This window comes from Salvelinus alpinus, chromosome 19, assembly GCF_045679555.1.
Source record: "Salvelinus alpinus chromosome 19, SLU_Salpinus.1, whole genome shotgun sequence".
NCBI lineage: Eukaryota > Metazoa > Chordata > Actinopteri > Salmoniformes > Salmonidae > Salvelinus > Salvelinus alpinus.
In genome coordinates this window covers 43,342,476-43,368,966 of record NC_092104.1, presented here as the reverse complement: position 1 = coordinate 43,368,966, position 26,491 = coordinate 43,342,476, and the positions used below count along the sequence as shown (strand labels likewise).

General features: G+C 42.3%; 2 protein-coding genes across 2 annotated transcripts in view; one reads left to right on the top strand and one right to left on the bottom strand.

Annotated features, from left to right (window-relative positions):
* Positions 1-10,754: 10,754 nt before the first annotated feature.
* Positions 10,755-21,868, bottom strand: LOC139545664 (annexin A1-like). Its single transcript, XM_071353656.1, has 13 exons — positions 21,712-21,868; positions 20,934-21,005; positions 18,757-18,847; positions 17,648-17,742; positions 17,271-17,384; positions 16,803-16,893; positions 16,634-16,713; positions 16,483-16,539; positions 16,274-16,367; positions 15,462-15,557; positions 11,959-12,017; positions 11,526-11,648; positions 10,755-11,156 (listed from the first exon to the last, which is right to left on the bottom strand). Exons 2-13 carry the CDS (start codon positions 20,991-20,993, stop codon positions 11,097-11,099), a joined length of 1,020 nt encoding a protein of 339 aa, XP_071209757.1. The 5' UTR covers positions 20,994-21,005; positions 21,712-21,868; the 3' UTR covers positions 10,755-11,096.
* Positions 19,313-26,491, top strand: part of LOC139545668 (uncharacterized) — a 48,071-nt gene continuing 40,892 nt past the window's right edge. Inside the window, exon 1 of the mRNA XM_071353660.1 lies at positions 19,313-19,614. The gene's annotated coding sequence lies outside the window, so the exon portion shown is untranslated. The remainder of the gene's footprint in view (positions 19,615-26,491) is intronic.

Sequence of the window (26,491 nt, the reverse complement as noted above, 5' to 3'; positions counted from 1 at the left end):
TTCCTCAAAATCTAGTCAATGTCTTAAGTAGCTGAACATGTTATTACTCACATCTTGTGAAAGTGACAAACAGTCACGTTTTCTTTTTCGTCAAAAACAACTTCATATCAAAGGACTGCCTTTGATTTGAAGGCCTGCATATGCACAGTTCGCCACGAGATGACCGTTAGACCCGATAATGTGTTTGTACACGAGTTTAGCTAGCCATTGGTTCCCAAACTGTGGGGTCTAAGGGGAACTCAGTCCAGCTTTCAACTTACTCTTGAAAGCTGTAACAGTAGAATGCACAAGGTGCAATTTTGAAATGTGGTAGTGTATGATCAGTTTTCCTCTTGTCATGTCAGTCATTGCATACCTTAGAGCTATTTATAACTTGTCAGAAATGTCCAGATTATCTAGCCCATGCCAGCTAACAATTTTTATCCCATAGATTTTGTTGCAATGTTTGAGTCACTCAAATATCACATGAATACACATTAGACATGGCATAATGTCTAGAATTGCAAGAAAATGAGCTTAAAAACGGCAAAATGTTCTCTGCACCCCATGACAAAATGTGTGGAATTGCATGAAATAAGCTTTAAACCTACAACATTTTCTCTCCGCCACCAAGAGGGGTGTGAACAGTTGGTGTCACAGTGCTTGTGCCCATTGAAATAGATGTGCCACCCGTGCAGGCAGGGCGCGGGATGTTCCCCAATGCTGGTAGGGGGGCCTGATTGAAAAGGTTTGGGAACCCCTGAGCTAGCCAACATCGCCAGACATCGCCTATAAGTGTGATTAGGGATTTCTATTCGAGAAGCAGTTTCAACCTATCTTCATACTGTACTGTCTTTGATGAAACTGTTGCTTCCTGCTGAAACAAGCAAAAGAGTCTATGGTTCCCTAGGCAACGTCCCTCACAATGCAGCAGCAGCACACATAGAAATAGAATGAATATATGACATTTTTTATTTAACCTTTATTTAACTAGGCAAGTCAGCTAAGAACACATTTTTATTTACAATGACGACCTACCAAAAGGCAAAAGGCCTCTAGGAGGACAAAACACACATTGACAAGAGATACACCACAACACTACATAAAGAGAGCCCTAAGACAACAACATAGCATGGCAGCAACCCATGACAACACAGCATGGCAGCAACAAAACACGACAACAACAAGATAGCAACACAACATGGTAGCAGCACAACATGGTAGCAGCACAAAACATGGTACAAACATTATTGGGCACAGACAACAGCACAAAGGGCAAGAAGGTAGAGACAACAATACATCATGCGAAGCAGCCAAAACTGTCAGAGTGTCCATGATTGAGTCTTTGAAGGAAGAGATGGAGATACAACTGTCCAGTTTGAGTGTTTGTTGCAGCTCGTTCCAGTCACTAGATGCAGAGACGAGCGACCCAGGGATGTGTGCTCTTTGGGGACCTTTAACAGAAGGACCTGCCAGAGCCGTCAGCCAGCCATGACCTGCCAGAGCCGTCAGCCAGCCATGACCTGCTAGAGCCGTCAGCCAGCCATGACCTGCCAGAGCCGTCAGCCAGCCATGACCTGCCAGAGCCGTCAGCCAGCCATGACCTGCCAGAGCCGTCAGCCAGCCATGACCTGCCAGAGCCGTCAGCCAGCCATGACCTGCCAGAGCCGTCACTCAGTCCGGAGCCGTCACTCGGTCCGGAGCCGTCACTCGGTCCGGAGCCGACCCTCGGTCCGGAGCCGCCCCTCGGTCCGGAGCCGCCCCTCGGTCCGGAGCCGCCCCTCGGTCCGGAGCCGCCCCTCGGTTCGGTGCTGCCCCTCGGTCCAGTGGGGTTGATATGGAGGGTCGCCATTAAAAGGAGGCCACGGAAGCGGGGATTAACTATGGTGGGGTGGGGGCCACCCTCCCCTATAGGTTCAGGTTTTGCGGCCGGAGTCCGCACCTTGGGGGGGGGGGGGGGGAGGGTTGGGGTACTGTCACGTTCCTGACCTTATTTCCTTTGTTTAGCTAGCCTTGTTTAGTTGGTCAGGACGTGAGCTGGGTGGGCATGCTATGTTATGTGTTTCTATGTTGGGTTCATTGTCAACTAGCCTGATATGGTTCTCAATCAGGGGCAGGTGTTTTACGTTTCCTCTGATTGAGAACCATATTAAGGTAGGCTGTTCTCACTGTTTGTTAGTGGGTGATTCTTGCTGTGTCTGTTTGTTCGCCACACGGTACTGTTTCGTTCGTTTGTTCCTGTTCGTGCGTTCATGTTTTATATGTTCTCAAGTTCAGGTCTGTTCACGTCGTTTTGTTATTTTGTATTTTGTCAGTGTTCTGTTTTGTTGGATATCATTAAAATTCGACATCATGAACATTCACCACGCTGCGCCTTGGTCCTCCTCTCTTCCACCTAAAGACGAGCGTTACACACGGTCAAACCAGGGCCTGAACCCGTTTTTAATTATAATTTTCTTTATGGAGGCATGTTTTGTTATCAATACCACTGAAATTATTTTAAAAAGAAGGTCCAAGCGTCTTCGACAGAGGGGATCAAGCTGATTCTATACCATTTTACAGAGGTCAGGTCATGAAGGAAGGCTTGTTTGTTAAAGTTTTTTAGAAAGCGTCTATGACAAATCAGGACAGATCATTTCACTGAGCTGCCATTACTAACTTAGGCTGTAAAACAGTTATCACTAAGGTCATTACAGAAAACCCCAGACTGATACCTATCAGGATTATTTGTGAGGATAACATTGAGGAGAGTAGCATTTTCTGGGTCTTTGGAGTCATACCTTGTGGGATTGGTAATAATTTGAGAAAGATTTAGAGAGCCCCATTGCTTTTGGACTTGGTAAGGTGGTTTAAGCATGTAACAGTTTAGGTCACCTAGCAGGACAAGTTCAGATTTAGTGTAAGGGGCCAGGAGAGAGCTAAGGGCAGGTTGGGTACAGGCCGGTGCTGATGGAGGACGATAACACCCAACAACAGTCAACAAAGAGCTATTTGAAAGTTTAATGCTCAAAACCAGCTAATCAAATTGTTTGTTGACAGACTTGGTGGAGACAACCGAGCACTGAAGGTGATCCTTGGTAAAGATTGCCACCACCCAAGATTGCTACCACCTTTGGAAGATCTGTATTGCCAAAAAAGGTTATAACCAGAAAGGTTAACATCAGTATTTAAAACACTCTTCCTTAACCACGTCTCAGTAATGACCAACACATCTGGATTGGAGCTGTGAACCCACACTTTCAATTGATCCATTTTAGGTAATACACTTCTAGTGTTAATGTGCAGAAAAAACAGGCTTTAACAAGAGCAGAAATCAGTGAAGCAGATATCAGAGCACAAGTCAGAATTGGGGCTAGCAACAGTAGATGGGCCAGGGTGTACATGCACATTTCCAGATATAATCAGCAGTAATACAATCAGGGCACGGCATAGTACAGGGAGATCTCTGCAGTGTTGATTCATGACATTTGAATGTGCATTAGATGGCAACAAGATCATATTGTACAGCAATTTCATCAGGTAACATGAATAGAAAGCCGGAGAGAGGTGGTTAGAATAGGATGGGAGGCCAATAGTCTGTGTAACCAATAGAGAGTCAGAGTCCCGAGTGTGGGAGCAAACATAGTCTGTCACACAGTTGGGTGAACAAGAAAGTTCATAGTCAACAAAGCATGCAGGCGTCATGAGGCAAATAGCATAAAGCTCAATAAAAAAATATAACGACTGGGGGGCGGGGGGCGAGGGTACCTGTACCAGACAGGGGGAGACAGGCCAGGGAAGACGGTGAACAGATCACCAGGTTGAATCCAAGCAGCAGTGCAGCAGGCAACGGGAGTAGGTGTCACACCCACTTGGGAGAAAAAAAATTCTGGAGGCAGATATATTGTAGAAAATGCCAGTGGATGGTCTCTGAACAGCCGTAGGGGGCTTCAAAGGCCTCTGGATTTGTGTGGGGTATGCTGTGAAACTCTCCTGCCATTGTTGGGCTCAAAGGCTTTGACACCTCAGCATGTCAAGTCGTTTGTTTGTTACTGGTAGATTTGAACCTACTAACAACCTATTCATTTATGGTGGAGAAAATCTACAATTTCCATGTTGTGTAGTGCAAACTATTTTGTTTTTCTGGTGTAAAGATCGCGGGTCTCCCTCAACTCGGTTAAAAAAAAAATCTCGCTATTTGCACTTCTTTACTTGAAGTATGCCAAAGTAACCCTCTCTCTGGATGGCCTGGGTTCTATCCTCAGCTTTCCCTCCGTGGAGTGTCTCGTCCAAGCTGCTCCTCTTTGCTCTCCACCCGGCTGACACTGTGCTCTCCCGTCCATTAGACATTTTGTCTGCGGGAACTCGCTCTTTTTCACTCGGTCCACTCATACAAGTGCCGATGCATTTGTGGCATGATGTGAACAGTACGAACACTACCAAAGTCTAATGGTTTTAAATTGTTTTGTATTGGTAAAGTCTAATGGTTTGACTGTTTTGTATTGTCTGGAAATTCACTTGTAGGATTCGCTTGGAGTAGGTCTCTTAAAAAAGAGAAGCCGTGCAAGGTTATTAAACAGAGGTGTCTATTTTCTTATTTTGTTGATTGTTGATATTTTTCCTTTAAACGTACGCAGCCTGTTGTCGGAAATTGATGGGGTTAGGATTTGGGCTAAATCAACTGATGCTGATGTACTTGTGTTTTCTGAAACCTGGCTCAGCAAGTCTGTTTTTGATAAGGATATTTGTATAAGTGGTTACAATGTGTATCGCACCGATCGGGTTAAGAAAGGTGGGGGTGTGGCTATATATGTAAATACAAAATTCCTTGTAAATGTGGCAAAGTCTGAAACTATTTGTGAACAGAATTTCTTGCTTTGAATCTTGATGTTTCAAAGGGTCTCTCTATAACTGTGATATACTGTAACTGTGTTATAGACCCCCTCTGCTCTCTGTGATGCATTTTCTTCTCTGATGCACCTTATGTCTAAACTTCTTTACGGTGAAATGATCTTGATTGTTGATCTCAACTGGTGTTGGTTAAAGCCGGTGTCTGATGATTTTAATTTTTTTTGTAATTCTGTGAATCTTACCCAGTTGATTAACTCACCCACCTGCCCAAATCTCAAATGTCCAGAGAAATTTACCCTGATTGATTTGATATCGACAAATGTTCCACATAAATATTCTGTGGTAGGTGTTTTATGTAATGATTTAAGTGACCATTGTGCTGTTGTTGCTTTTAGAAATACTAAAGTTCCTAAGACAAAACCAAGCTTTATTCGTAAGAGAAATGTTAAGAGTTTAATGAGCAGGCTTTCTTTCATGATTTGTTTTATTTTGACTGGAGCAAGATTGAGCTTATCCCTGATGTGGAAACTGCCTGTAAGTTCTTTCATTATGTTGTTTTCCAAATAGTAAACAAACATGCCCCATTCCACAGGTTCAGGGTTAAAGGGCGGGATACTCTATGGATTTCTTCTGAGCTGTCTTGTATTATTCACAAACATAATCTAGCCTGGGCTAAAGCAAGGAAATTATGTTCTGATGCTGATTGGCTACGAAACAAGTGTTATTTTCTTCTCAGGAAGGCCAAGTCTGAATATTGTATGTCTGTTACCACTGATAACCTGAATGATCCTAGAATGTTTTGGAAGGCTATTAAGTTTATGTCTGGTAACAGTGATGTTAATGAATTACCATGGTGTATTGAAGGACTCAATATGACTGTATATGACAAAACTGAAACGCTGAATTGTTTCAATGAGCACTTTGTATCATCTGGTAGGCTGTTTGATTCAGTATCCCCTGTCTCTGTACAACCCTGCGTGGATGAACCAGTGAGAGCTTGTCAAACTTTTCGCTTTTTGCCATTCTCAGTGCAGGAGGTACATAAAGCCCTGAAATCCTTAGATCAGAGAAAGCCTGGATGTCCCGATCTTCTTGATCCCTGCTCTTTAAAACTGGCAGGTGATTTCATAGCTGAACCACTTACATATCTGTTCAATCTAACCCTGGAATGTAATGAAATTCCAAAGTTCTGGAAATCATCACTTGTCCTACCACTTTTAAAAGGGGGAGATCCAACTATTTTAAATAATTATAGGCCAATCTCAAAGCTGTCACCCCTGGCAAAAATACTTGAAACCCTTGTTAGTGAACAGCTAAAATAGTTTTTATATACTAATTATATTTTATCAATGTACCAATCGGGCTTCAGGAAGAAGCATAGCACAATTACAGCAGCCATGAAGGTTTTAAATGATATCACTGAAGCCCTTGACAAAAAACAGCACTGTGTCTCACTTTTTATTGATCTCTCTATGGCTTTTGATACAGTTGATCATGCTAGGCAGAGATTGTCAAGCGTAGGTCTTTCGGAGCATGCAGTTGCATGGTTTGCTAACTATCTGTCTGATAGAACTCAGTGCACTCAATTTGATGGGCTCATGTCTGTTAAATTGTCTGTCTGTAATGATGTGCCCCAGGGCTCTGTATTTGGTCCCCTCTTATTCACTATTTATATAAATCATTTAGACAAAAATGTGCAAAATGCGCAACTTCACTTTTATGCTGACGATACTGTTTATTGTTGTGCCTCGTCTCTCACAAAAGCTTTACAGAACTTGCAAACTGCTGTTCAACATACCTTGTGTCAATTGAAGCTTATCCTCAATACTGACAAAACTAAACTAATGGTGTTTTCTAAAGCAAGAAAGAGACCTCTGAACCTTTCACCTATTACTATCTGTCAGGGCAATGAGATTGTAACCTCATATAAATATCTTGGAATATTAATTGATGACAGCCTCTCTTTTAAATTGCATATTCAACAACTTACAAAAAAATTTAAGCTGAAGTTGTTTTTCTTTTGAAGCCAGAAAGAGGCTACTATCAGCTAAAACATTTTTTTTACTAGACTATGGAGATATTTTATATATGAACGCTTCCGCTCAGTGTTTGAGATCAATTGACACCCTTTACCATGGAGCATTGAGATTTATTTTAAACTGCAAAACCCTTACGCACCACTGCACTTTATATACAAGGGTTGGCTGGCCTTCTCTAGGCTCAGTCACTGGTATACTTTTATTTTAAAAGCCATTTTGGGTTTACTACCATTTTATTTGAGCATTTTTATTGTTCAGCTATGTGGTGGGTACTCTTCGTTCGCAGGACTTTATCTTGCTAACTGTTCCAAATGTCCGAACTGAATTTGGTAAAAGTGCTTTTATGTACTCTGCGCCATCAGCTCGGAACGCCTTACAAAATACTTTTAAACTGGAAGAACCTGTCCCGATTGGTGTTTTTAAATCATTGATGAAGGATTTTGTGGCTGATTCCCTGACCTGTCAATATTTTATTTTGTGATGTTGTTATACCTTTGTGAATTCTATGTTTTTTTACTAGATTACCTGTAGTTTTTCATGTTGTCTGTCTGTAATTGTGTAATGACTTGGTGCTGCATATCTTGGACAGGACGCTTTTGAAAAATAGATTTCAAATGTCAATGAGCCCTTCCTGGTTAAATTGTATCTGTTCTGTCCTAGCAAGCTTGGCATTCAGTCCCCATAAAGTAAAATATATCATTGTAATGTACTTTATTATTTTTTTTTCTTCTTGGCTTTCAAAATAGCATCAGACTAAAAATTACTCAGTCAGTTACAGGTTGGATGGTCTCTGCTGTTTGTTTATTAGAACTGTACAGCTTGGAAATAGGAATCCTTGGAAGTAGGAATCCTTCCAGGTCATTTTGTCCAAAATCAGGTTGTAGATTTGGAGTTTTGATCTGGAGGGAAGGTTATACTGTGGAGGGTAGCATCCTGTTCATATCCCTGCCGAAAAATCGAAGGTAATCTAACTTCAAATCTATCTTTTTGTAAAAACATGCTGAAAAATGTGGGAGCTCACAAGCAGCTGTGTCTCTCTCTCTCTGGTCTCTGGTCAACGGGCTTGGAACCTCTAACCCTGGCAATTTGAGTGCACTCAAAATGGCTACCTGTGGTGGGTTCAACAAGGCAAATTTTGCAAACTTTGGCTAACGTTAGAAAACATATTCCATTTGTGCACAATTTCTTAATACATCCTGTCAGGAGTAATACAGCCATGGAAACTACCATATTTAAATGTGGAGGGGTCAGTCACATTAATTTGCACTACTTTGGAGATCGATTTGCTCAAAACTTGGCAGGTAGTGCTGCAATTATTTAGCTTAGCTACTTCCGTTTCATTCCAGACCGTTTTATTCAGACAGGGGTCACATTTAACCCCATACCCATTTACGCATGATGAAAAATTCAAACCCTTGCTGGTGAGGTTCTTCTCCATGAACAGTCCTGTGGTTTGGTTAAACTACCACACATACCCTGACTCATTCAGTCTAATAGCCTACTCCTCCAGTTTCCAACTTTCACCAAAAACATCCTTTCCAAAAGTGACGTTTGCGAACGACCAGAGAGAAAAAGGCGATGCGAGAGTGTCTACTCCGCCCAAAATCTGTCTGCATGAAAATAAGCATTAAGCAGACCAAGTGAGAAGTTGTTTTTTTATTGGGGACAATAAGATTTAGTCAAGATAAAACTTCATTGCTATTTTGATACGTGAGGCTTATTTTATCGAATAGAAGTTTTATAATGCTTAGGTTGTTTTATGAGTGTACTGATATAGTTTCAAGTTTCATTAGTTGTATGTACGGGATATCCATGGTATACTGTCCATCGTCCAACGAAATGCTTACTTGCAGGTTCCTTCTTGACAATGCAACAACAATAAGAAATAATAAAAGATAAGAATACGAAGATAGTAAATGGCTGTAGAATAGTATAATACATTTTAGCATAGGTATAATACAGGAAGGCACAATTTATGGTCCAGTCTTTACACTTGTATTGGGGAAGGGGGGATGGGTGGCAAGTGTGTAAATTGAGCAGTATAATAAAAGTCTGGTAGCAGCAGTGGTGGACAAAGTACCCAATTCTCATACTTGAGTAAAAGTAAAGATACCATAATAGAAAACGACTCAAGTAAAAGTGAAAGTCACCCAATAAAATACTACTTGAGTAGAAGTCTAAAAGTATTTGGTTTTAAAGACTTAAGTATCAAAAGTAAAAGTATAAATAATTTCAAAATCCTTATATGAAGCAAACCAGATGGCACCATTTTTAAAATATTTTTTATTTATTTATGGTTAGGCAGGGTTTGACATTTAGACATCATTTACAAATGAAGCATGTGTGTTTAATGAGTCCGCCAGATCAGAGGCAGTAGGGATGACCAGGGTCAAGTGTTCTGTTGATAAGTGCACGAATTGGACTATTTTCCTGTGCTGCTAAGCATTTTTATTTATTTATTTATTTTATTTAACTAGGCAAGTCAGTTAAGAACAAATTCTTATTTACAATGACGGCCTACCCCGGCCAAACCCTAACCTGGACAAGGCTGGGCTAATTGTGCGCCGCGGTAAGGGACTCCCAATCACGGCCAGTTGTGATACAGCCTGGAATCGAACGAGGGTCTGTAGTGGCTCCTCTAGCACTGAGATGAAAGGAATACTTTTTGGTGTCAGGGAAAATGTATGCAGTAAAAAGTACAATATTTTCTTAACGAATGTAGTGAAGTAAAAGTAGTCAAAAATATAAATAGTAAAGTTAAGTACAGATACCCCCAAAAACTACTTAAGAAGTACTTTAAAGTACTTTTACTTAAGTAGTTTACACTACTGGGTAGCAGCAGTTGTGATGTGTGTGTAGCATGAATGTATGTGTGTATGTGTATGTCTTTGTGGGTGGGTGTGTGCATGAGTGAGTGAATGTGTGCTAAGGTGTGGAGAATCAGAGCAGGAGGTCAGTCCAGTTCAAGTGTTCAGCCGTCTGATGGCTTGTATAGAAACTGTCTCTGAGTCTGTTGGTATCAGACCTCATGCTCCGATACCGTCTGCCCAAAGGTAAGGGAAAGAACAGCTCGTGTGTGGGGTCCTTGATGATGCTGTGTGCCTTCCTCAGGCACTGCTTCGAGTAGATGTACTGGATTGGTGGGAGTGTGGTCCCAGTGATGTACCTATGGACGTGTGAATAGCGATGTAAATGGCATCTTCCGTGGATCTGTTGGAGCAATAGGCAAATTGGAGTGGGACCAGTGTGCCTGGCATACTGGCCTTGATGTGTGCCATGACCAGCCTTTTGAAGCACTTCATAATGACCAAGGTGAGCGCGACGGGCCGACAGACAAGTTTTGTTGAAATTTAAATTAGGCCTGCCTTCTATAAGATTTAGAATTCAGTTGTTTGTTCACGTTCTCTGTATTCTTCCAAAAAATGCCTTACTTTAGAGGCTGGTGGGAGGAGCTATATGAGGACAGGCTCATTGTAATGGTTGGAATGGAATGAATGGAACGAAGTCAAACATGTGGTTTCCATATGTTTGATGTGTTTGATACCATTTCCTTTATTCTATTACAGCCATAACAATGAGCCCATCCTCCAATAGCTCCTCCCACCAGCCTCCTCTGCCTCATATGTAGCATAGCTGTAGTCTCACGTGACCATCCTTCCAAATCCCGTCTAGCTACTGTAGATTTAATACAATAAAGTCCATTTAAAATCTAGGGCGAGATCCTTCATTTGTATTAATTACACATACCAAGTCTGTCTGTGTTTTACAATGTTATGAATATATTTCATGACATGGTCTTAAGGGGTTCATTGTTGGTGGGTCATTCTCAAATTAGACCTCATAGGCTATATGCAATGTTGGATAGAATAAAAAATATACACACAGATCAATAAAGACAATTTGAAGCAACATAAAAAGCTTTATTTGCACGAAGTACCAGTTATCCAGGGCACAATGCCACTGCATATTCTTGCCACACAAATGGTGTCTGGTATATTGCACTATAGATCCTCAAGTCTGCTGAAGCTAGGCTAAATATAGGCTAAATATATGTCAATGCTGCTTACCATGTTTACTGTGCTCATTGCTGTTAGCAGGTAGAGAAAATACATCATGACTGCCATTTCAGATAGTTGTCATGAACCATAATATTTTGCATTTGGGAGGGGAACATTTAATCATGCACATTATTCTCCATTGGCACTCATGCACTGTGGTAATTGGTTCCAGGTGAGATCTGAGAGAAAGTTAGTTGTCACTTCCACACAGTGCCAGTAGGATCTTCTCATACTCTCCCTTGGTGTCATCCTAAGGAGGTAAGAGACAGAGCGCAGAGTTACTCTACAAAATATAAAGGTCCATCATGTTTAGACATGTCACACCATTATTTAACATTTTATTTAGAAAATTATTTTCAGATGCCATATTTCCCCATTTAACAAATGGTGAGTCTATCTAAACTCAGATTAGACCCAGAAATCGGAATACATTATACAATGTGATGCATGTACTTGGTGGGTCGGTTTCCCGGACCTCGATTAAGTCTAGTCCTGGATTTAAAACATATTCTCAATGGAGGATCTGTTTAATTTGATTTTTATTCTAGTACTATGCTTAATCTGGGAAAACAGTCCCTTGTCTTTTATTGCCACTTTGGCAGTGGAGATGTTTGCTCACCAGAATTTCCTGCGAGAGGGTTTTCCCAAACGTCTTCTTGTACTCCTGTCTAATCCGGGCCAGGTCTACTTCAGACCTGCTCACCATGACCCGGGTCAGAATATTGGTCCTGGTTCCTTTACCCTGGGGTATGGCACAGACACACAAAATGAAGATTTATAACCGGATAGTGGAAGCTCCTTAGCCTGAACCCAGATCTGTTTGTGCCGTCTTGTACAGTATGTGCATAACCAGTGTTCTTGTGTAGATTGTCACATCTTAAAACAGGGTTGTATTCATTAAGTAGAAAATGGACTGAAACAGGGACGAACTACCAGGATTTGTCCAACAAGAAATGTACATTTTCGTTTTTTTAAATATCTTTGTTGCATACCCTAATGATCAGGACCCAGGGCAACCTCTCATCTGGTACATAACATGCAACAATGTTTACCTTCATTGCCAAGTTGAGCTTCTCAGCAAAGAAAGCCGGCTTGCTTCCAGCACACTTCACTGAAAGACAGAAAAGAAAAACAGTCAGGTGACAGCATCGACAAGAAGGGGCATTCTCCAAAGCTGTCTCTAGGTGTATGTGTGTGTGTGTGTGTGTGTGGGGGGGGGGGGGTATGGAAGAGGGGATTCAATCAAATGTTATTTGTCACATGCTTTGTAAACAGCAGGTGAAGACTAATAGTGAAATGCTTACTTACGGCCCTTCCCAATAACACAGAGATACAAATTTGATAAAAAAAACAAGGAATAAATACATAATGAGTAACAATAACTTGGCTATATACACGGGGTACCAATACCAAGTCGATGTGCAGGGGTACTAGGTAGTCGAGGTAAATATGTACATATAGGCAACAGGATAGGTAATAAACAGTAGCAGTGTATGTGATGAGTCAAGAGAGTTAGTGCAAAAAGGGTCAATGCAGATAGTCCGGGTAGCTATTTGGTTAACTATTTAGCAGTTTTATGGCTTGGGGGTAGAAGCTGTAGAGGATCCTGTTGATTCCAGACTTGGCGCATTGGTACCACTTTCCTTGTGGTAGCAGAGAGAACAGTCTATGACTTGGGTGTCTGAAGTCTTTGACAATTTGTAGAGCCTTCCTCTGACAACTCTTTGTAAAGAGGTCCTGGATGGCAGGGACCTCGGCCCCAGTGATGTACTGGGCCGTACGCACTACTCTTTGTAGCGCCTTGCGGTCGGATGCCAAGCAGTTGCCATACCAAGTGGTGATGCAGCCAGTCAAGATATGGTGCAGCTGTAGAACTTTGAGGATCTGAGTGCCCATGCCAAATCTTTTTAGCCTCGTGAGGGGGAAGAGGTGTTGTCGTTGCCTTCTTCACGATTGTGTTCGTCTGTGTGGACCATATTAATTCCTTAGTGATGTGGACACTGAGGAATTGAAGCTCTCGACCTGCTCCACTACAGCCCTGTTGATTTAGATGGGGGCGTGCTCGGTCCTCCATTTCCTGTAGTCCACGATCAGTTCCTTTGTCTTGCTGGTGTTAAGGGAGAGTTTGTTGTTCTGGCACCACACTGCCAGGTCCCTGACCTCCTCCCTATAGGCTGTTTCTTCATGTAGATTATCGGGCCTACCAACGTCGTAAAGTCTGCAAAGTTAATGATGGTGTTGGATTCGTGTGCGGTCATGTAGTCGTGGGTGAACAGGGAGTACATGAGGGAACTATGCATTCCCCCGCGATAAGGGTGTGTTGCTGCCTACCCTCTCCACCTGGAGGCGGCCGGTCCGGAAGTTCAGGATCCAGGGTCCTGAGCTTAGTGATGAGCTTGGAGGGCACTATGGTGTTGAACGCTGAGCTGTAGCTGCTGAACAGCATTCTCACATAGGTATTCCTCTTGTCCAGATGGGAGAGGGCAGTGTGGAGAGCAGTAGAGATTGAGTCATCTGTGGATCTGTTGGGGGGGTATGAGGATTGGAGTGGGTCCGGGGTGTCTGGGATGATGGTGTTGATGTGAGCCATGATCTGCCTTGCAAAGCATTTCATGGCTACAGATGCCATTTAGACAGGTTACCTTGGTGTTCTTGGGCAGAGGGACTATGTTGGTCTGCTTGAAACATGCAGGTATTACAGACTGGGTCAGGGAGAGGTTGAAAATGTCAGATAAGAAACTTGCCAGCTGTTCCTATGGTATTTTCTTAAGTCAGACATAGTGCTCCATTGTCCTCACACAAAACAGGCATTTGCAATCAGTAATTGGATAATATGAATATGCCTTGGATAATGTGTCATCTAATCTATTTATAAAAAAAGTGATGATTATTTTAGTCTCGAGAGACTAATGCTATTTTGTTCACAGTGTGGCCTTATTTGAATGAAGAAAATGGAGCCCATGGTGTAACGTTACAGGACTAAGGCCTAGTGAAGGGTGTAATGTTACAGGACTAAGGCCTAGTGAAGGGTGTAATGTTACAGGACTAAGGCCTAGTGAAGGGTGTGATGTTACAGGACTAAGGCCTAGTGAAGGGTGTAACGTTACAGGACTAAGGCCTAGTGAAGGGTGTAATGTTACAGGACTAAGGCCTAGTGAAGGGTGTAATGTTACAGGACTAAGGCCTAGTGAAGGGTGTAATGTTACAGGACTAAGGCCTAGTGAAGGGTGTAACGTTACAGGACTAAGGCCTAGTGAAGGGTGTAATGTTACAGGACTAAGGCCTAGTGAAGGGTGTAATGTTACAGGACTAAGGCCTAGTGAAGGGTGTAATGTTACAGGACTAAGGCCTAGTGAAGGGTGTAATGTTACAGGACTAAGGCCTAGTGAAGGGTGTAACGTTACAGGACTAAGGCCTAGTGAAGGGTGTAATGTTACAGGACTAAGGCCTAGTGAAGGGTGTAATGTTACAGGACTAAGGCCTAGTGAAGGGTGTAATGTTACAGGACTAAGGCCTAGTGAAGGGTGTAACGTTACAGGACTAAGGCCTAGTGAAGGGTGTAATGTTACAGGACTAAGGCCTAGTGAAGGGTGTAATGTTACAGGACTAAGGCCTAGTGAAGGGTGTAACGTTACAGGACTAAGGCCTAGTGAAGGGTGTAATGTTACAGGACTAAGGCCTAGTGAAGGGTGTAATGTTACAGGACTAAGGCCTAGTGAAGGGTGTAATGTTACAGGACTAAGGCCTAGTGAAGGGTGTAACGTTACAGGACTAAGGCCTAGTGAAGGGTGTAACGTTACAGGACTAAGGCCTAGTGAAGGGTGTAATGTTACAGGACTAAGGCCTAGTGAAGGGTGTAATGTTAGAGGACTAAGGCCTAGTGAAGGGTGTAATGTTACAGGACTAAGGCCTAGTGAAGGGTGTAATGTTACAGGACTAAGGCCTAGTGAAGGGTGTAATGTTACAGGACTAAGGCCTAGTGAAGGGTGTAACGTTACAGGACTAAGGCCTAGTGAAGGGTGTAATGTTACAGGACTAAGGCCTAGTGAAGGGTGTAATGTTACAGGACTAAGGCCTAGTGAAGGGTGTAATGTTACAGGACTAAGGCCTAGTGAAGGGTGTAACGTTACAGGACTAAGGCCTAGTGAAGGGTGTAATGTTACAGGACTAAGGCCTAGTGAAGGGTGTGATGTTACAGGACTAAGGCCTAGTGAAGGGTGTAATGTTACAGGACCAAGGCCTAGTGAAGGGTGTAACGTTACAGGACTAAGGCCTAGTGAAGGGTGTAATGTTACAGGACTAAGGCCTAGTGAAGGGTGTAATGTTACAGGACTAAGGCCTAGTGAAGGGTGTAATGTTACAGGACTAAGGCCTAGTGAAGGGTGTAACGTTACAGGACTAAGGCCTAGTGAAGGGTGTAATGTTACAGGACTAAGGCCTAGTGAAGGGTGTGATGCAGCAGAAGACATGGATTGAGGGTGATGCACAGATTATTTGAGGACATTGGAACGTTTGTGGAACATTACTAAGCTTGGTCCTGGCTGTGCTCTCTCACCTATGGCAGTCAGACAGTTCTCAATGTCTCCATTCAGTTCCAGGTCAATAGCCTTTGCCACATCCACCTTACTGTACTTGGAGTACCTCTCAAACGCTGAGAGAAAGAGAGAGTGGGAAAGGATTATGTACTTGAAATGATTATACAGTATCAATCATGTGTGTTTGCACATGCAGTGTATGAAAAAGGAAAAAGCCCCCACACACATCTAGATTCTATTAGTATTTGTGGTGCGTTGACCAAAAGTTACATTCTATGATTAAAAAAGAAGGTCCACACTCAGGTATTTGCAGTGAAAAAATTTATGAAATGTCTAAAATAAATTCTGGACAAATGTTGCTTCGCCCAACTTCATCAACAGAAGGGTGACAAAAAAATGTGCGGTCTTCAAATTGAATACATGTCCTCGCAGTCCCCAAAAATATGGTCCTATCTATCACGTTTAGAATTTACGATGCTCCCTGACTGTTATGCTTTTGTTTTGATGACTGTTAGTAAGCTGGACAGAGTGAAGGGACTATGAATGTAGGTCCATTATCATTTGTACACAGTTTCGACTTGGTTTTAGTCATTTAAAATGTTTACTAAATATATAAAATAACCCCCCCCCCCCCAAAGCACCTGCAGGCCGGATTGAATGTGCTCGTGGGCCGTATGTTTGACACCTCTGGTCTAACTGATGACAAAAACAAAGCACACTATAGGGCTACGACATAATGAACAGGTGGGAAAAGTAATAGTGTAAGCTTATTGGGCAATGTCTTATTTACCAAATGTGTGTGTATACATATGCTGTGTGTGTATATATTCACTTTGGCGGAGCTGAGGAGCACTTCTGGAGGTCAGAATGTCTATGAAGACAGAGCAGTCTGTTCCCTTCCTCTTCTCTCCAGCCTCATACAGGGCCTATAGACAGATACAGTAGGCACGGGCATCACACAGGGTTCGCATTACACACTGACTCTTTGCGGTGCCCAACCTTGATTCTGACACACATTCACTCTCTTCCTCTCTTCCATACCCTGGCATCACTGTCAGCAAGTTCCTGGTTCACCATGGTGTCCTCATTCCTAGTAGCCTACAGTATGCGAGTGAGAGAGAGGGGGAGTGATGTTAATTGTGCCAAACTATGTATCTTTAAACATGTTTAAACAAACTGTAAATAAACACACCTTGCAGAGCGAGAGCAGAGCATTCCTGAAGTCTGCGCCTGTGTCAGATTTGATGTCATCCTCTAGCTCCTTTTTGTTTTCTAGCAATGAAAATGCCATGATTATTGGTTCGTTGTAAATATCACATACAGGACATTTACATAGACATATTTACATATTGCGGACACACCTCCCTTATAGACTTTCTTTATCTCTCTGATCTCCTTATTGGTCCTGGAGGCCAGAATCTCAACCAGAGTATCCTCATCTGTGTTCAATCCCTGAGAGAGAGAGAAGGCGAGAGTGTGAACAGTCAACAAGGACAAAAGGGTCAGGTCACATCAGTCGTAAAGCTGAGAGTCCAGGATCGGATAACATAAACAGAAAGTGCAGGGCAGTGTTAATTATGCCCCAAACGCAACAAAACACACTGAAACATGGAGGGACTACCTGCATTTGTTCAATAACAGCTCATTTTGGGGTCTACTTCTATACCAGACACCTCACACACACACTGCACATCATGAAATCTAAAGTACAGTAGATACTCGTCAGCACCGTCTCCTCACATATTAAAACAGTCCCACCAGTTGTAAAAGTCCCACCTTTTTGCCTCTATTCTGAGTTATAGTGAGTGACTAGCTGCGTGCATGTTTACCGTCATGGCCAGTTTGAGCTGTTGGGCGTCATATTGGGCTGGCGTCTTGAGCAGAGCCAGAACCACATCCTCCAGGTCTCCCTTTAGGGCCGACTTCAGGGCAGTCTCCAGAGGCTGTAGAGAGAGGGGTGACACTCTTCCACAGTCATACACAAGTGTGTGTGTGTGTGTGTGTGTGTGTGTGTGTGTGTGTGTATGTGTATGTGTATGTGTGTGTGTGTGTGTGTGTGTGTGTGTGTGTGTTTTAGGCTGGAGTTTGCACGTTTTGCATCATTCCATCGGTCCTAAAGCGCAAACTCCACCCACCCGCCGCCAGCCGCACATGCTAAACCAAACACAACTAGTGTGTTGGTAAGTGTGCGTGTGTCACATCTTACCTTGCCTTTAGCGTTTTCGTAGGTAGCTTTGATCTGCTGTCTCTGGGCGTTGCTTCTCCTCACCAGCACATCAATGATGGTGTTCTCATCCACACCTGCATCACAAGATGGAGGGACTTGTTCAATAAGAAACACTGTTGCGTATGTTGCCTAATCCATGAGCCCTCATCCGTTTTTTTTACTAATACATGTGGCCCCGGCCTTACGGTGAGGCAACCCTGACTACTCACCAGCAACAAACAATGAAAAAACGGACCCAAAACTTTGACTTTGGGGGGGGGGGGAATAGTTATGCACGCTCAAGTTTTCTGGTTTTGTTTTGTCTTATTTCTTGTTAGTTTCACAAGAAAAAATATTTTGCATCATCAAAGTGGTAGGCATGTTGTGTAAATCAAATGATACAAACCCCCCCAAAATATATTTTAATTCCAGGTTGTAAGGCAACAAAATAGGAAAAATGCCAAGTGGGGTGAATACTTTCGCAAGCCAAGGTAGTATGCAACCCAGACTTGCCAAAAGCCCTGAGTGATGCCAACTTTCATGTAGGAATCAGGTCCTTTTCAGACCTGTTTCATCAGAACACAACTACACTGAAATCCTTTCAAGAGGCTCTGCAGTGAATTCAATGTGACAAGATCAATTACATATTCAAATTAGACACGTCATTTCCTCATTCACTTCCAAGGGGAGGATTATAGCTCAGCTCAATGAAGTTGAGATCCTTCTTGCAACAGCACAGTCCATCAAAGGCAAAATCTCCCATATCTATAGGCTCTTATCTGAGAATGTGGGCTCCTCCTTTACTCCTTTGAAAATAATCTGGGAAAGGACCTTTGTCTGACTAACAGTGATGAATTATGGGTGGATGTTTGCGACAGGGTATACTGCTCCTCTACTAACATGAAAATGAAAGAATCGAATTACACATTTTTGTGCATATTATATTACACTCCAGTGAGACTCCATAGAATGAATACTTTAAAATACTTTAAATTTAAGAAAAAAAGTTTCCTGGTATGGGGACCTCCTGTCTACTTTCACCTGTAGCTATGTATCACACACGTGTACTTTGTTGAGAACATGCGTGTGTGTGTGTATGTCAATCTCACCCTTGGCCTTGATGGCCTTATCCAAGATGAGTACATCACCATCGACATTGAAATTTGGGTCAGGAGTCACAGTGCCCTGACTGGGTAAGGTCTGAGAAAGAGAGAGAGAGAAAGAGAACACTTAGCTGCCATGCAGTTAATTAACTTCTTATGGCTGCAGGGGCAGTATTGAGTAGCGTGGATGAAAGGTGCCCAGAGTAAACGGCCTGCTCCTCAGTCCCAGTTACTAATATATGCATATTATTATTGGTATTGGATAGAAAACACTCTAAAGTTTCTAAAGCTGTTTGAATTATCATATGGCAAGCAAAAACCTGAGAAGTTCCACTTCCTGTTTGGATTTTTTCTGGGGGTGCCATATTTTCAACCAAGCTCTCATTGAAAATACAGAGATATGGATGGGTTTTCACTTCCTACGGCTTCCACTAGATGTCAACAGTCAATAGAACTAAGTCTGATGACTCTAATGTGAAGGGGGGTCGAAGGAGACAGAAATTTGTAATCACTGCCATGAGGTGACCATGCATTCAACACGCGCGTTCACGTGAGAGGCAGCTCCGTTCCATCTCTCAATTGAAGTCGATGTAATTCTCCAGTTGGAACGTTATTCAAGATGTATGTTAACAACATTCTAAAGATTGATTCAGTACATCGTTTGACATGTTTCTACTGACTGTAACGGAACGTTTGGACATTTCGTCACGTTATAGTGGTCGCGCTTTGAGACTTTGGTTAGGGTGTTTGGTAAACAATTCGAAAGTAGCTAATTTGACATAAATAACGGACATTAACAAACAAATCAAGCATTTATTGTGGACCTGGGATTCCTAGGACTGCATTCTGATGAATTCATCAAAGGTAAGGAAACATTTATCATGTATTTTCTGGTTTCTGTTGAGTCCAACATGGCGGCTAATTTGGCTATTCATCTGAGCTCCGTCTCAGATTATTGCATGGTTTATTTTTCCGTAAAGTTTTTTTGAAATCTGAAACAGCGGTTGCATTAAGGAGAGGTACAGTATATCTATAATTCCATGTGTATAACTTGTATTATCATCTATATTTATGATGAGTATTTCTGTTGAAACGATGTGGCTATGCAAAGTCACTTGATGTTTTTGCAACTAGTGAATCTAACGCCTCAATGTAAACTCAGATTTTTTGATATAAATATGAACTTAATCAAACAAAACATGCATGTATTGTGTAACATGAAGTCCTATGAGTGTCATCTGATGAAAATAATCGAATGTTAGTGATTCATTTTATCTCTATTCTGGTTTTTGTGAAAGCTATCTTTAGCTGGAAAAAATGACTGTGGTTATTGTGGTTTTGTGGTGACCTAACATAATCCTTTGTAGTGCTTTCGCTGAAAAGCCTATTTGAAATCGGACACTTCGGTGGGATTAACAACAAGATTACATTTAAAATGATATAAGACACATGAATGTCTGAGGAATTTTAATTATGAGATTTCCGTTTTTTGAATTTGGCGCCCTGCACTTCGACTGGCTGTTGTCATATCGATCCCGTTAACGGGACTGCAGCCATAATTAATGAATACCTTCACAAAATCCAGAACAATAGTATAGAAGCAAAGGAAGGAACAGCACACACAGAGAATATGATAACAGGAGGAAAGAGTAGGAATTTTGTAGTTTTCCCCCGGGTTTCAACAGTTTCTGAAGGGAAGGGCTCCTACTCCTGAATTCCTTCTATGAGTCACAAGACTATCATTATTTTGTATCTCCGACTCTTTCTTTATCCTCAACAGCCATCACTTTTCTCTGTCCTCCCTCCCCGTCCAATCTATCCGGCTACAAATGTACAAACACCGCCTGTAAGTCTTTCCACACATTTAAATATGTTTTACATTTTGTATTAAACCTTTATTTAACTAGGCAAGTCAGTTAAGAACAAATTCTTATTTACAATGACGGCCTACACCGGCCAAACCCGGATGTCGCTGGGCCAATTGTGCCCTGCCCTATGGGACTCCCAATCACGGCCGGTTCTGATACAGCCTGGATTCGAACAAGGGTGTCTGTAGTGACGCCTCTAGCACTGAGATTCAGTGCCTTAGACCGCTGCAACATTCGGGAGCCCATGCATACCACAAGAAGGGAAAAAAGAGCAGATTTAAGGCGTTCCCTCTAGAAAGTGGAGCAGAACCCTACCGAGTCATCGGGCTGGCCCAGATAGAAGATCTGCTTGAAGAAGGCTGCGATGAAGGACATGGTGGTACGGGTCTGAAGAGAGAGGAATAGGGGGATTCAGTAATAACCACAGTATTAATAACATCCTTTGTATTGTACACCAAGGCCTTTTGCATTTCTGAGTGTTAAATGGAGAGATGAAAGGCTCTTTCTTTGTTTCCAGAATATGCTACAGTACAAGACCAGGGCACCATATTTGGTCAAATTACATTTTAGTAGACTCACCCCCAACACAACCTCCTTCAATGTGGTTCAAACATTTTGTTATTTTCCTATCACTGCCACTTACATAGGATAATCATAATTACATAGAGTAAAATTAAACATGTCTAGAACAAATGGATTTAATTCATGTTTATGATGCTGCACAGATTATTTATTTGTCACTGCAGAACAAATTGCCCCCATCTATTTCACAATGGTATGGCAAGATCGGGTGTTGACCACACCTACAACAGGAATCATGTAGATCTCGCCCAAAACTTTAACCGTTTCATCACTTTTGCTCAATTAGTTCACAATGTGTTTCAAGACATGACAGGATCAGCTACATAAAATAATTAATCAAAATAATAATTAAATGTCACTACTACGCCCAGCCACACACACATATGGTAAAGCTCCTTGGTAACTGAGCTGTATTTAGAATGTAGGCTATTCATACAGCGGGAAGTTAAGTTTCCCAGTTTAACAAGGTTCAAACTCCCGAAAAATAGAGAAATTAACAAATGACTGTTACCTAGGTTCGCGGTGCTCAATTTCCAGGAGTAGGTTCAATGAAGGGACTGGGAAACTTCTTCAGACTGAGTTTGCAGGGGCATTGTGAAGTTGCGCTCATGTATTATATAGCTACACAATAAATCCCACCTAGCAACCGTGCATCCCACACTTGCTCTATGCTACCATTTGATTGGCACTTGCCATTTGATTGGCACCCAGGGTGGTGAAAGTGCATAGTGATCTTTATGCTCCTTTCTAGTAAATATCGAGGGTCTTATTCTGGTGACATGATGATCGATGCTTGACTGCCATTTGCAAATAAAAATATTCTCGCTCTTATCAATAATAATCTCATCATGTAGACTAGCCTGCCGGCACAGCCTACCCCATGTGCACCACACAGAACGCACTGCAACTGCCTCTGCAATGCAATGCTATAAAAGCCCTTACAAAAAGCAGTGTTGAAACTGCAGTAAAGTGCAGTAACTGCAATCGACTGTGAAATTTTGGAAACATTCATTGCAGATTAACTGCAGCGTACTGCAGTTGAGCTGCAGTTATACTGCACTGTCACTGCAGTAACACTGCAAAAAGTTTTCTAAAAGTATTCCGACCCTTTCACTTTTTCAACATTTTGTTACCTTACAGCCTTATTCTAACATGGATTAAATCGTTTTTCCCCCAAATAATTCTACTAACAAAACACTACAATGACAAAGCAAAACCAGGTTTTTAGACATTTTAGTAAATGTATAAAAAAAAAGAGGAAATATCACATTTACATTCATTAGTATTCAGACCCTTTACTCAGTACTTTGTTGAAGCACCTTTGGCAGCGTTTACAGCCTCGAGTCTTCTTCAGTATGACGCTATAAGCTTGGCAAACCTGTATTTGGGGCGTTTCTCCCATTGTTCTCTGCAGATCCCCTCAAGCACTGTCAGGTTGGATGGGGAGCGTCGCTGCATAGCTATTTTCAGGTCCCTCCAGAGATGTTCGATCGGGTTCAAGTATGGGCTCTGGCTGGGTCACTCAAGGACATTCAGAGACTTGTCCCGAAGCCACTCCAGCGTTGTCTTGGCTGTGTGCTTAGGGCCATTGTCCTGTTGGAAGGTGAACCATCGCCCTCGCTCTAGAGCAGGTTTTCATCAAGGATCTCTCTGTACTTTGCTCTGTTAATCTTTCCCATGACTAGTCTCCTAGTTCCTGCCGCTAAAAAACATCCCCACAGCATGATGCTGCCACCACCATGCTTCACAGTAGGGATGGTGCCAGGTTTACTTCAGACATGATGCTTGGCATTCAGGCCAAAGACCAGAGAATCTAGTTTTCTTACCTCCCTGACTAAGGCCGATCTCCGATTGCTCAGTTTGGCCGGGCGGCCAGCTCTAGGAAGAGTCTTGCTGGTCCCAAACTTTTTCCATTTAATTTAAGAATAATGGAGGCCACTGTGGTCTTGGGGACCTTCAACGCTGCAGACATTTTTTGGTACCCTTCCCCAGATCTGTGCCTCGACACAATTCTGTCTCAGAACTCTGCGGACAATTCCTTCGACGTCATGGCTTGGTTTTTGCTCTGACATGCGCTGTCAACTGTGGGACCTTATAGAGAAAGATGTGTGCATTTCCAAATCATGTCCAATCAATTGAATTTACCACAGGTGGAATCCAATCAAGTTGTAGAAACATCTCAAGGATAATCAATGGAATCAGGGTATACCTGAGTTTAATTTAGAGTCTCATAGCAAAGGGTCTGATATTTACGTATAATAGAGTGTTTCTTTTTTTCTTCTAAAAACCTGTTTTCGCTTTGTCATTATGGGTTATTGTGTGTAGATTGTTGTGGAAAAACATGTTTTTAATCCATTTTAGAATAAGGCTGTAAGGTAACAAAATGAAGAATAAGTCAAGGGGTCTGAACACTTTCTGAATGCACTGTATATATTGTTCATAAAAGTGAGTTGTTACTATTGTTGTATGCTGCCTTTGTGTATAGCTGTACTGTAATATGTGCAGGTAGCATATACATTTTCATACAGTTCTTCCCTTTTTAATATCCTTGTTGCTCTACTTATGCTATCAAATATAGTATTGTGTGCAGTGTATTCATTACCTCGGTTTCTCCTGTTTCAGAACCACCACCACTCCACTACCTTTCCCACTTTCATATCCATGCACATCCCCATGTGCATCCCCATATTCATCCTCCTCGGTGTGTTTAAATAAAGTTCCTGTGTGTTAACTCTTGGGCTGCTTTATTCCCCTCTAACCGGGGGCGATGTCAGTTGGTCATAAAACCAGTCAAATACGTAGAGCCGGGTCACTCTCTTTCAGAAATGTAGCCATTCATACTTGAAGAATATAACCTATAAATACTTCATGAGCTTAGTTCAACGGTCTTACCTTACCTTAAACACTGTAAAGCTTTAAAACATGGTTAAAAGTTAAACTATAATTTTGATTTCATGGATGGTCAGGTCTTGCATTCATAGCTCTGTCTATGAATTTGAAAGTGGATACATTTATCCAGCCCCATCCTTCAGCTGTTTCCCAAAGAAGTGGCGGGGTGCCAGTTGTTTGAATCCCAGATTCAAATCTTTTTCGATTGCCCCTTTAACGGAAAGAGGCACACCTCCCCATTCCATAAGCAAAAGCTCAATTAACATTTTATTATTACTGCATCCTCACTTTTGTAACTGCAGTAGCCTAGTGTAGGGCCACCACGCCCCACCGAACAACACATACAAGCACACACATATAGAGGAGGTTCTACAGTAACTAGTTTAACTATAGTGATGATCCTTCTTGTAATTTGTAGTTGTTTGGATCCTTGGTGAGGAGTGTCGTGGAAATTCTACACATTCAAGGGAAAGCAAGAGAGACTGCAAGTTTCCTCAAACAACAAAGTTCTTTATTAGTAAGATTTGCGAAAATGGAACGGATACCCAAAATGGTGGAGACCCAAAATGGTGCACAGCTAAGAGGCCCCGAACACATTCAGACTGTCATTTATAGCCATCCTCAGTGTCTGTCTTTGCCAGATAACCTACAGCTGGCAAAGAGACATATATCCTTATATGGTCACTTATGTTTGAGTTTCACTAAGCATGTCATAGTCATCTCATACCTTGAGAAAACAGGAACCGTATCCCAGATAGGTACTCTTGAAACAGGTCAGACAAGTCTACAGAAACCAGTCGTTCCCTGCTTTAACAGGGCATAGCACACAGCTAAGATTAACAACAGAATCAGATGTATTCTCATATAAATCTTTAAGCATGCAATGTCAAAGTAATTGAGCATACACAACATTTCAACCATAGGAGGTACGTTATTATCGTAATAGAATAGAATAACTTTCTTTTCACGCAAGGGAATTTCTTTTTGGAGACAGTAAGGTCACGAGGGAGGATTCCAGGTAGGACACTGACTGATGTGAGCAAGATGGCGCTGACAGAGATGGTTGCCCCGCTTCAGGTCCTTAGGAAACTATGCAGTCATTTGTTTTTTACGTATTTTTTTCTGTATTATTTCTTACATTGTTAGCCCAAGAAATCTCAAGTGTTAATACATACAGCCGGAAAGAACTATTGGATATAAAAGCGATGACAACTTACCAACATTGTGACCAGGAATACGTCTTTCCCGAAGCGGATCCTTTGTTCAGACCTCCACCCTGGACATGGGATCTTATCCCAGAGGCCGATCCAAAACAAAGCGGTCACCGCAGGAGAGGCAGACGGAGCGGCCTACTGGGCAGACTCAGAAGGCGAGCACACCATCCACCGCTCCCGAGCATACTACTCGCCAATGTCCAATCTCTAGATAACAAGGTGGACAAAATTTGGGCACGAGAGAGACATCAGAGATACTAACATTCTCTGTTTCATGGAAACATGGCTCACTCGGGATATGTTGTCAGAGTATGTACAGCCACCCGGTTTCCTCATGCATCGCGCCGACAAAAACAAACATCTCTCTGGTAAGAAGAAGGGCGGGGGTGTATGCCTTATGATTAATGACTCAGGATGTAATCACAACAACATACAGGAACTTAAGTTATTTTGTTCACCTGACCTAGAATTCCTTACAATCAAATATCTTCTAAGAGAATTCTCTTTGATTATAGTCACAACCGTGTATATCCCGCCCAAACAGATACCTCGTTGGCCCTGAAAGAACTTCACTGGACTCTATGTAAACTGGAAACCATACATCCTGAGGCTGCATTTATTGTAGCCGGGGATTTTAACAAAGCTAACCTGAGAACGAGACTTCCTAAATTCTATCAGCATATTGAATGCGCGACACAGGCTGCTAGCATTCTGGATCATTGCTACTCTAACTTCCGCGATGCATACAAAGCCCCCCCGCCCTGCCTTCGTCAAATCTGACCATGACTCCATTTTGTTTCTCCCAGCCTATAGACAGAAACTAAAACAAGAAACGCCCATGCTCAGGTCTGTCCAAAGCTGGTCTGAACAATCGGATTCCACGCTTCAGGATTGCTTCGATCACGTGGACTGGGATATGTTCCGGATAGCCTCAGACAGCAACATTGATGTATACGCTGACTTGGTGAGCAAGTTTATTAGCAAGTGCATTGGAGATGTTGTACCCACTTGTGACTATTAAAACATTTCCTAACCAGAAACCGTGGATTGATGGCAGAATTTGCACAAAACTGAAAGCACGAACCACCGCTTTTAATCATGGCAATGCGACTGGAAACATGACCGAATACAAACAGTGCAGCTATTCCCTCCGCAAGGCAATCAAACAAGCAAAGCATCAGTATAGAG

Excerpts from the sequence above, each read along its gene's own strand:
- LOC139545664 (XM_071353656.1), bottom strand. The coding sequence starts at position 20,993 with ATGTCCTTCATCGCAGCCTTCTTCAAGCAGATCTTCTATCTGGGCCAG. Across the intron at positions 16,894-17,270 it reads AGCTCAAACTGGCCATGACG|GGATTGAACACAGATGAGGA; the intron begins GTAAACATGCAC and ends TCTCTCTCTCAG. Across the intron at positions 16,714-16,802 it reads AAAGAAAGTCTATAAGGGAG|AAAACAAAAAGGAGCTAGAG; the intron begins GTGTGTCCGCAA and ends TTTCATTGCTAG.